Source organism: Nannospalax galili, unplaced genomic scaffold (genome assembly GCF_000622305.1).
Source record: "Nannospalax galili isolate Female #2095 unplaced genomic scaffold, S.galili_v1.0 scaffold1733, whole genome shotgun sequence".
Lineage (NCBI taxonomy): Eukaryota > Metazoa > Chordata > Mammalia > Rodentia > Spalacidae > Nannospalax > Nannospalax galili.
In genome coordinates, this window is record NW_008333708.1 from 511,523 (window position 1) to 523,404 (window position 11,882).

Genomic DNA, 11,882 nt, shown 5'->3' on the forward strand with positions numbered 1-11,882 from the left:
ATCAGGAGAACAAGGCCAGTCTTGGCTACTGTGACCCTGTCACAAACAAACAAACAAACAAATAGACTCGATAAGCTAGATTTCAAAAAATAATTTTAACTAGTGTGAAGGATAATATTAATCCTGTCAATTTCACAGGACCTGGAAGATAAACATCTGGATATGTGTATGAGGGAATGTCTAGATTGGGCTAATTGAGGTGGGAAGACACTCCCCCAAAGTGTGGGTGGTACCATTTGACAGGCTAGGGTCCAGTAATGAATAGACTCGATAAGCTAGATTTCAAAAAATAATTTTAACTAGTGTGAAGGATAATATTAATCCTGTCAATTTCACAGGACCTGGAAGATAAACATCTGGATATGTGTATGAGGGAATGTCTAGATTGGGCTAATTGAGGTGGGAAGACACTCCCCCAAAGTGTGGGTGGTACCATTTGACAGGCTAGGGTCCAGTAATGAATAGAAGATAATAATAATTAATAAAAAACCCAGAAAGCGAGATGAGCATCAACATCCCTCTCTGTCTGCTTCCTGACTGTGTATGCATTGTGATCCACTGCTTCAATATTCTGCTGCTATGACTTCTCCAGCTCTCAAACTGTGAATCAAAATAATCCCTTCTTTCTATAAATTGGTTTTGTTAGGTGGTTTATCACAGAAACAAGAAAATTAACTAATATAATTGGATACAATATTTGACATTAAAAATTCTAAATTTCATAAGCCATTAAAAACATAAAAAAGCACTTAAGATGTGTTTTAAATGAATTGACATTCTAACAGATCTGTTCTAAACTTCTGTATTTTTAAATTAAGTAAGGAGTTTCTTGTTACAAATTGCAGAGTGAGGAGCCCCACAGTGTAAAAAGTGTGGAAATAAAAACTTGAAGATTGAAAATGTACATTATATTCTTTTACACCTAAGAGGATGCATTTAACCAGAATATATTAGTATATTCCCTGATATAACTGTAATAATTAACTTTTCAAATTTGAATTTAATTTTCCATCTGATTCTAGTAAAATGTCTTTCACAATTTCAGGTTATGATTCTCTCCCGTGTTATGCCACGTTGCTGCAATTCTGTGCCACCCATAAATGTGCAGGATACATCAAAAATCAATCCTTGCTTTGTATCCAGTAACATATATTCTACTTCTGAAAGGGTTCTTCTTAGTTGGTTAAACACCAATTATGAGAGTAATCGACATATTGTATGGAAAAAAAGTGAAAGAGGTGAGAATATTTTTCTTTAAAGAATTATTGTAAGTCGTATTATGACAATTATTGTAAAAGGAGCCATGGAACCACACTCATGCATTCTAGACTACTTCCGTAATTTCTTTCATGTTTCCTTAAAATGGTACACAATCTTCAACATGAGGATTTGTGTATTTTGGAGAAGAAATGATAAAAATATTTGTAAAGATGCTCTGGAAATGAAAGCTACCCCTGAAATTGTGTAATGTATTAAATTTAGATTGTGTCTTAGATATGACAGTCATGTTGGAAATCAGTATGTGAAATACTGTTTCAGGAATTCTTTAGAGGCTAGCTAATGATAAGCCCTTACAGTGACATATATGTTTCCCAGTAGACAAACTCCATTAATTTATATTTGAAGTCCCTTTATCACATTTTGAAAAGGTCTAATTGCTAATATAACTATATGTTTTTTCTTAGTCCTAAGCATTGACTGTTTTGACTACTGTTTGTATGGACATTGTGTCTTGAGTTTTAATTTAGCTCTCCTTCAAGCACTTGGAAATCTGTTGTGCTCAAAGTAGACTTCATTTTAACATGTAATTATCTTTATTCCTTTAAAAATATTTTATTTATTACTATTTTATGTGTATGAGTGCATTGCCTGCATGTATGTAATTGTATCCATGTTGTGCAATGCCTGAGGAGGTCAGAAGAGGGCATCAAATTCCCCTGGAACTGGAGGTATGGACAGATTTTAGCCATCAGGTGAGTGCTGGGAACCAAACCTAGGTCCTCTGCAAGAGCGGTCAGTGCTCTTAACAACTAAGCCATCTCTCCAGGCCCCATGTAATTACATTTATAATTCATCCTCATAGTTCAATCCAAGCCTTAGAACTATGGGGAAGATTAAGAGTTTGGTGTCAAGGGCGATTTGAATTACACTGGCTCTTAACTTGAAGGTGTTCCTATTTTTTCTCTCTCTAAAGCAGCATATATGAGTCACTCTATTTCTTCCTTCATCTTTCTTTGAATTTCAACATTACTTTTCTAACATAACATGTATGTATTTGTTTCTCTGCCTTCTCCTGTAGAATGTGGGATTCCTCAATGGAACAATTATATTTGTTAGCTGATATATCTCCAGAGCCTAAAATACATTAGATAACTACTCTCTTAGTGTTATACTGATACAATAAAATATCTGAGACTGCAGATTATTTTTTTAAAGAGAAATTTGTTTCTCATATTTCAGGAAGCTTGGAAGTAGTATATCAGAATACCATCAGCTTCTGTGTCTCATTAGGGTTATGCTATGTTTCCAAAGTGCCAACTTGATGCCGGATCCTTCACGAAGTAATATTTTTTCTAACGGCAGAAAGGGGAAGAGCAAATATTAACAATCCCATCCACTTAGTTGTATTACTCAGTTCATGTAGGCAGAATCCTCAGAACCTAAACTTCTCCCAAAGTCTGTTCTTCTTACACTTGGTATTTGAGATTATATTTCTGACACATGGATTTTGAAAAACATGTACTAATCATAATCCTCAATAAATATTTGTGCTATCAATAAGTGGATGAAGGAGTGAATGAAATACAAAAGTTTTATACATTTTTAACTTTGCTTTGCCTGGAAGGATGTATTTTAGCTTTCTTGTTTACACTTTGTATTACAAATGTAGAAGTCAGGTTCAGTAGTTGGTGTAGAAAAAAAAGGGATACTTTCAATCTGTAGAATGTATTTCGATATGAGCTTTCCTGGATATTAAGTTCATAAATTTTTGCAGAAAAACTATTTTGGAAGTACAAGTTATTTCTTCATTTCTTGCATTTTTAGTGATTCTTGTTTTTAATCTGTTAAAACCTCCCATATATGAGAACCTATGTATGAGCCCACAGAGTGTAGTGTAATAAAACAGGTTCTCCATATGATTATGCGAAAAGAGTTAGAAAACAGAGATTGAACCACTTACCTGGAGTATAATGTGAAAAACAAAAATGAATGTTAAGTATAAAATGAAGATGATAAAATTCAAGAAATTTCCTAAGATGGATATGTAAGATTAATGGAAATCATTTAAGCAAGAATAATCAGTATAAGTAAAGATCCAGAGGTGAGCAGGCTTTGGACCTGTTTCAAGTGAGCCAAGATTAGAAATAGGTAAACATCAGTTTGCAAATATGAGAAGAGGAGACATGAAAGATCATTTAGACCTCGAGATAGAAATTACAGAAGTTTTAACTAATTTAGGAAAGAATAGGATTGCAGTCACAATTACAGCTAACAATCTACCATCAATAAGAAGCAGTTGGATAGGGTTTCTTATGAGAACTTCAACAGTATCGAATATGTGGGCATACATAAATGTTATGTTTATGGGGGCCCCAGGCATGAATAGAAAATCAAGAGATAATGTGCACACAATTGTAAGGCCTGGTCTGTAGGCCTTCACTGTTTACTCGATGCAGAGAATGGAAGAAAGCAAATGATGTAGTCGAAACATCTGATCTAAGTCACTTGGTACCATGAGAGAAGGTGACAATTTGTGGTGAAAATGAAAAGCTTCATTTTATCCATGTATACTTGGAGCTACCAGTAGAAGACTGAGCCTCACAGCAATATTTATATATTACCATCCTGCTTACCAGATAAGGTTGAGCTTGCTAAAATGGGTTAGGGAGTTGTTTGTGCAAAGGCTAAGGGAATTTATAGAATGAGAGAAAAGATTGAAAGCTGGACAGTTGAAGTACGTAATTCTATGAAGAAAGAAAACAGGAAAAGTAGAGTGGCAGACGCAGGAAGGGAGCAGAATGGTAACGTCAGCATAGAATGTGTCAACAAATTCAGACCAAGGAAGATAACTACTAAGAGAGAAGGAAGAGAACTAAAATTGCATTACTTTTATGCTCTTGGATTTGTAAAAAGTAAACTGCATCAGTTGTTAAGAAGACAAAAGGATGTTCTAATTTGGTCAGAGAACCAAAAAAACAGATAAATTTTTTCCAAAGTGCTATGTATTTGTAAAAACAGCAAAGTAAAGGTATAAGTGTTCGAGAATGAGAGAATGAAATCTACAGACTCGAGGGTCACTGTGTTAGGTACTTTTATTGTTGCTATGAAAGCATAGCTGACAGAAATAACATAAGACAGGAGAGATATATTTTGTATCAAAATTTGAGGAAATATGGTCCACCCTGTCAGGGTAAGCATGCCAACTGGTGAGGCTTGATTTTATATCAGCTGGAATACATTTTAATAATGTATAACAGAATGAATGTACCAGTTCTAAAATTCATTAAAACTAAGTGCATTTATTTTTTTCAAAACATTGTTACTGAATTCTGTTTTTAAGCATCATATCCCTAATTTCATAATTTTCTACATTTCATTTTCATTTTAATATACCTACCTATTTGAAACAGGACATTATAAAATGTATAAAGCAGAAATTCAAAGTCAATATTATTTTAAATGTACCTAATATCACGTGAATTGTCTTGTTCCTCACAATTTGTGACTAGATTAAGCTGTTGACGTCCTCTCCAAATGAAAACTCTAAAGCTTCTCAGATGGTAATATGAATGCAAATCACCTGCATGTTCAGTTAAGCTGCTTTTATATTTCAGTGAATGCTTGATGAAGCCTATGATTTTGCATTTTCAATAACCTCCCCTCTGATGCCAGTGCTGCTCAATCAGCTGAGCTCCCTTAAAGAAGTCCCTCATCCTACAGTGATCAGTTGCCAATATTAAGCCACAAATCTCCAACCTCTTCCAAATATTCAACATATGGGAGAATTTCTGTAACAAAATTTCTGCAGTACTATAGTTACAAGTAATTAACATGTCTTTTGAGCCTCCCTAGTCATGCCTGTTGATCATCATTGATCAAATATTTGAACCTCAATGTATTCAAAATTTTAAGTTATAGATGAATGTGGTAGCATAAAGCTGTAATCCCAGTAATAGGGATGTGCAGGCAGAAGGATCAGAAATTCAAAATCATCCTTCTCGACATAGATAAGGGCAGCCTGGATTACATGAGACTCTTTCAAAATAAATAAAAGAGAATCAGTGATTATGAAAAATTGGATTTCTGTTCTGTTTGATAATATATGACAGTGTGTTTTTCAGAGTGCTTCAAGTAGAAATGAGAGACAGATTGGAGATCATTTTAAGCCTTCAACCTATACTTCATAGTGTTTCAGTATTATTTATATTGCTGTGATAAAATACTCTGTGGTAAAAGGGATGAGAAATGAATGTGCACATGCTTGCTTACATTCTGTGCACTGATCAATTTATCGACCCATATACAATTCAGTATTCATAGTCCATGGAATGGGGCTTCCCACTATTGGGTGGGTCATCCCACATCAATTAAATTAATAAAGACAGTCCCCCAGAGACATTCCCATGGTTGAACTCAATGGTAGTCCCTCATTGCAACTCTATTTCCAGGTTATTCTAGGTTGTGTCAGGTTGGCAAAGCTAACCATCATATTAGAATTAATAGAAATAGTATTTTTTAAAGTAGAGGCAAATTTTCTTTGTTGTTCAAACTTCTGTATCTTTCAGTAAGGTAAAATATATATGTATATATTTTTTTCTTTTTCACAATAGATAATATTCCCTCTGAGAGATGGATAGTGAACTTTGACACAGATCTTTTTGATGGCCTTGTTTTTGCTACACAGCTGGCAGCCTATTGCCCATTTTTGGTAAGAGTTACCTCATTGCTGAATAGCTTTCTGTTGTCTGAGAGAAGGTAGAGATTATGATTTGATGTTTATTTCCTATACACTGATTTTTAGATGTCTTAATTGTAAGTCAAAAACATGAATGCTAATATCTAGCATTGCTTTTTCTTATGTATTCTTACTCATTGACTGCAATATTCTATCGCAAAAGCTAATATTGATGCCTCCAATGCTGGCACAAGCCTTTAATCCCTGCCCTCAAGAGGCACTGGCAGGTGAATATCTTTGCATTCTAGTGAATCTTGGCCTCCAGAGTAAGTTCCAGTCCAACTGGAGCTGCAAGTAAGGACTTGTCTACTGGTAACCAGTGACAGCTGGGAGGGAGAGATTTGGTCTCATTTAAGGCTGAGACTGTTAGTAGGTTGAGACTGTTAGTAGGTTGACCATACTCCAGAGATGTACTCACATCGAAGGCCTTTTGGGACAAAAATCTAACTCTATGGGCATATATACATATATACCTATGTATACATATATATATGTGTGTGTGTGTGTGTGTGTGGTGCAGCTTTGTCTAATTATTTTTGGTGAAGGGTGCAGATAAGGGAGGGGATTATAAACAATCAAAATACATAGTATGAAAATTTTAAAACTTATAAAAAAAATCAAAATAACTAATAGCTGAAAATGATGTAATGCAAGCATTCAAGCATTATCCTAGAGGAGAATGGGATGTTATAAAATTAGAAAAAGAAAAAAAAGTTAATCATGCACTACAAAGAACAATTAGAAGTGTCCATTTTGATTCAATTAATAAAGGAAGTTTGTTTTTATTTTTAGATTGAATCTCATTTTATAAATATGTATACACGACCAAAACGTCCTGAACAGTGTTTACACAATTGTTTAATTGTTATAAATAGTCTTCATGAAATAGGCTTTGATCTGAACATACAGGTGGGTGCCATTATGTGATGCTTTTTTTATGTTTTAAGAGTATCTTTTGTTCATTTACTAATTTATAATAACCCTTTCTTTGCAAGTTTTGTATCTGAATTTAAACATATCATGAGTCATTATTAAACTATGGAAATTCAAATATTACTAAGTGAATATTCTGGATATTAAAATAATGTGTAGTTATTTGATGTAAACTATATAAATTAAGTTTTAGATTAAAAAGTGAATACTTTCATTTTATTTTGACATGAAGTTTTTTTAAGAACTGCATATGTAGTGCTATTATGTGTTGACCTACAAATAATAATTCATTTGATATTTCATATCAAATTTTCAGTGACCATAATCAAAAACTTGTTGTGTGCCTAGTATTATATAAGCTCTTTGTTACTTGGGGGTAGTGAAATGATATATAATTTATAACTTAGAGTAATATGTGAGTTCAGTGAATTTTCAAGATATAGATACAACATATATAGTATCCTCATTCCGTTAAATGTTAGTCGAGATAGACATAAGCACAAATGTTCAGAATTCAGATGAAGAAGGAAGTCATGGTGATCAAGTCTATTCCTCCAAACACATTGTATATAAGGTATGACTTTGTTGATTGAATTGTATTTGAATTAGTCATAGTGAGAGATGTAGTTGTTTGTTTGTTTAGAGGGAATGGTATCGGCATTCTGGTGATTATGGGAAGGAAATGTCCATTAAAGAAATTGTTGTCTGAATAGGTCTTCCTCGATGAACATTTATATTACAAACATAGACATAGGCATATATTGGAATATTGGATATAATAGCAAAGTTGAGCTAGGGGTTGACCATATTGTCAGGACGTGTGGGGACCTAAAAGCCCCACCTTGCATAGGTCCGAAAGGAAGTTACTGGGGGTGCAGTCTACTTCCTCACTGCTGAGGAGTGCATGATCAGCGCTTGACCATCCTTAAGATACACACTTAAGTGGGGAGGGGGGAGTTCCATGTGCCTTTATAGCCTTTGGAACACTTGCAATAAATGAGTCTCTGCCTGACTAAGACTCCCCGTTGTGTCTGAGAGTCCCCGGGTAATGGGGGCTGCGTGGGCTGGCGAATGTGCTTACTCATCCCCAATCCTCACCTCGCGGGGGGTCGCTGGTTCGAACCCCCGGCAAGGATGAGCTGAGGGGAGAACTAGACATGAAAGCAGAACAATCAGAATGCCATTTTAATTTATTTAAAAGGATGATTGCTTTTCTATTCATACGTTAGTGGGGAATGAAAGCAGTGTTCTGATGATGGAGAAATTATGTGGTTTCCTAAACTTTCTGACCAGCCAGAGGAAAAGAACCATTATAACGACCTCTGAATTTTCCATTCTTTAATCCAGAATTTGTTGTCTAGTATGAAAGCTTGTGAACACCTTCACATCATGGTATATTAAATTTACCAAGAACAGTGATATCATCTGCTCTAGTTACCAATTGTGAAACTGAGCCCCAGGAACATCCACTTGAGTTAGTCAAGTACTCATGTAGAAGAACAGCTTGAATTTCTTCTCATACATTTTTTTCAGTTATGACTTTAAAAATATTTCTTGTTAATGAATTAGTCAATTTCCCATTGCTATCATGAAACATGAGATAATTAACTTATAAAGAGCAAAGGTTTATTTGGGCCCATGTTTCTGGAGATCACGGTCTAAAATTGAAGGGTGTCATTGTTGTGAGTCTCTGGAAAGGGGAGCGTATCTTGAATGGAATGCATGGTTGAGCATTTTTCCTCATACCTAGGAGATATAAGAAGAGACCAAGGTCCTAAAATGTCTTTAAAGAGCATGACCCCATCCCTTTGACTTAAGATCGCCCGTTTTCAGGAGACTCATGCAGGCATCCATGCCTTTATCAAATGGGGTTTTGGGAGAACAATCGTGGTCTGAACTATGGTTTATTCCCCGATCTTTGATTCACACTCCCACAAAAAACCCTCTACTGTCTTGATTGTAGAAATACAACCAATACAATCAGTAGTCTTTTGGATTGAATTTATCCAAAGTAATGATTATATTTTTAAGGAAATTTCTTATAGAAACTTTTCTCTAAATAAACCTAATTAATTTTATCATATGCCTTTTAAACAGAGTTGACTAACCTATAATGGTTTTATTTCTTTGGAAGTGTCATATAGGTGAGAATGCTCTTCCATTTTGTTTTGAAAAGAAGTATCTCATTACATAATTTGTCAATGATGAAGGATTTAAAATAATTTTCATATTTCTACCTAGAACTTTTAATGTTATTTATACTAAAACACACTTCAAAAGGCATATTTTTCCTCATACCTGAGCCTGGAGTGTGGTTCTATTAATCTTCCTCTTTCCTCTAAGGAATGCATCACCTCTTATACTAGGTAACCTGTTAAGATCAAATCATAGGCTCTTCTAACACACAGCGCCAACCTGAGACATAATCTTCACCTTGAAGTTTACCATTTTATGGTTTGCATGTGAATGTGAGAATTAAACTATCTAATTTTTAGTTAGGTTATTATCTTTGAACCATTTCTCTATATTCCTTGTCTATTACTAGCATTATTAAAATCAAATACTGAAAAATGACAAGAAACTTTGGGATCTTGATTTTTATTCTATGTTTTCTTTCAATTATACACTTGAAAAGCTTTCTATCCTTTTTTGCAGAGGCTATTGCACATAAAACATATCAGATCATATTATAATTTTATTTTGTTTCTATTACCGTATTTCCCAAGTACCTTCAAACCTTCATTGGCAAGCCTTTCTCCTAATTGACAAAATAAGAGCAATCTATTCATCCTTTCTAGAAGGAAATCATTTATGAGGAAACTCAATTATGAGGAGTTATAGACAGAAGGGCTGTTACAGTCCTCTGGAAATCACTGTTAGTTGCTTCTTAATATCTTAGACCGACATTGACTCATGCTGGTTGTATTTCCAGGCTAAAGGTTAAAATGGTCTTCAGTTGTTAAGTTGAGTTTGTGCCCCTGAGTCATAGTGAGATCTTCATTACCATTTCATGGAAGTACAGAGAGGTCCATTTACATTGTCATTAATTATGTTGCTAAATAGGCGTGTCTGCCTCTCACTAAGCCCAATGTTTCCTTGCTATCAATATTTCACACGACTCCATCTTTTTCCTAAGAGAACACAAGTAGAATCCTTTCTTTTCTGCTCCTGATTCTGCCTTTATGCTTCAACTTACATTTTGACTATGTTTATTATCTCTTTTATTGCTCTATAATTCCTGCATTTTTATCTTTACTCAGTCCAGATAGCCATGACTAATTATCTTGTTTATCAGTATAGCTAGATTTTGTAAGTTAGTCATATTTGTTTCTTCTGAATAATGTAATTCTCCAACTACCCTTACCTGGTCTGCCTGAATTGTTGCTTCTTGTCATGTTAGTCCTTCATCACTAATCAAATCCTTCCTCTTGCCATTCAGAACTTCCACAGTGTAACCCCAGAATTCCCATGTTCTACTTTTCCTTTCCTTTTGATAGAATACACTTACTTCATATTACACAAAACATTGCTATGTTTGGTAATTTGTTTACTTGAACATTCCTTTTACTGCATTATTTGTTATGTTAAAGATAGTGTTTTAGCCGTATGAATAATCATTGCTAGAATATGGTATTCTTCTGAACTTTTAGTCACCCTGTATGTGCTCTTTAAGGCAGTGATATCAGCATTTCAATTAATAAACATCCAATTCAACTATTAACATGACAGTTTATTCTCCTACAGAGCAACATTCTTTTATATGTATTTGAATTTTGCTGTCATTTTCCATTGGAAACACTTTTAAATGTTTCCAAGTAACTAAATAATTAGTATACTAAGCAGAGGATCACAGTTTCCCATGGTAATCTCAGCCCCTTCCACTCCCCTTCTTGCTGACTGTATTTAGGAAATATGGCTTTTCACATTGAGAACACTGAGAAAATAAACTGGAGTTCTAATTTGAGAATTCAAAGTACGTACCATTCGTACAAACCGAAGAACACACAATTGTTCAGTGATCCAACTCATGACTTTATAGTTATAAAATGTGGAAAAGAAACTGTAAGTCTCATTTCAGCAATACAGCTGCACAACTCCTTGGATCCTTCCTAAAGAGCAGGCCCTGTGTTCGTCATCAGTATTACAACCATAAACAGCTTGGGCTCAATCATCTACATGGCTCTGTTTGATCAACATTTACTATCAAACCACTGTATTTGTGAAACTTCTTTCTTACCCTCTTATCCTAACATGGATATTTTTCTTTTTTAGTTATGCCAAATTTCTTTTTACATACATCAAATACTATATTGTCTCTGAATGTCTTGTCTTTATATCTTCTGGTATCTGCACATTCTATAATTTATGTTTTTCTTCTTTGAAACCAGGCAATTGACATCTGTGATCCAAATCCAGTATTGATGCTAATGCTTTGTGTCTACATGTATGAAAGGCTCCCTACATACCTCCCCAAGAAAGTGGTGACATTCTCTTGTACTCTGTATGATGCTGTGCTGGGACAGGTAAGGGGATCTTTGGGACCAAACTTACATGAAGTGAAATATTTAAGAGAGTTTTAGATGTTCATTTCCCAACACAAAATTAAAAGCAAATGTTTGTGTGATATAATTACACTAAAACTGAATAAACTTGGGGCTGGAGAGATGGCTCAGCAGTTAAGAGCACTGACTGCTCTTGCAGAAGACCCAGGTTCAATTCCCAGCACCCACATGGTGGCTATTAACCATCCTTAACTCCATTCCAGGGGAATCCGAAGCCCTCTTCTGACCTCCACAGCATTGCACAACACGAGTGCAATCACATACATGCAAGGAATACACTCATACACATAAAATAAAAAAGATAAATACAATATTTTTTTAAAAAACTGAATAAACTTTGTCAAATATTTTTCCTTTTAACAGCATTCTAGGGGAATGAAAGGGTAAATTTTACTGAGTAATAATCATTTGTTGCAAAAATATACTGAGTC

General features: G+C 34.6%; 1 protein-coding gene across 1 annotated transcript in view; it reads left to right on the top strand.

The window, feature by feature from the left end:
• Window positions 1-11,882, top strand: part of Cfap47 (cilia and flagella associated protein 47) — a 337,765-nt gene that overhangs the window by 133,913 nt on the left and 191,970 nt on the right. Inside the window, exons 33-36 of the mRNA XM_029561230.1 lie at window positions 1,046-1,238; window positions 5,832-5,929; window positions 6,749-6,865; window positions 11,278-11,412. Coding sequence (XP_029417090.1) covers window positions 1,046-1,238; window positions 5,832-5,929; window positions 6,749-6,865; window positions 11,278-11,412 — 543 coding nt within the window. The remainder of the gene's footprint in view (window positions 1-1,045; window positions 1,239-5,831; window positions 5,930-6,748; window positions 6,866-11,277; window positions 11,413-11,882) is intronic.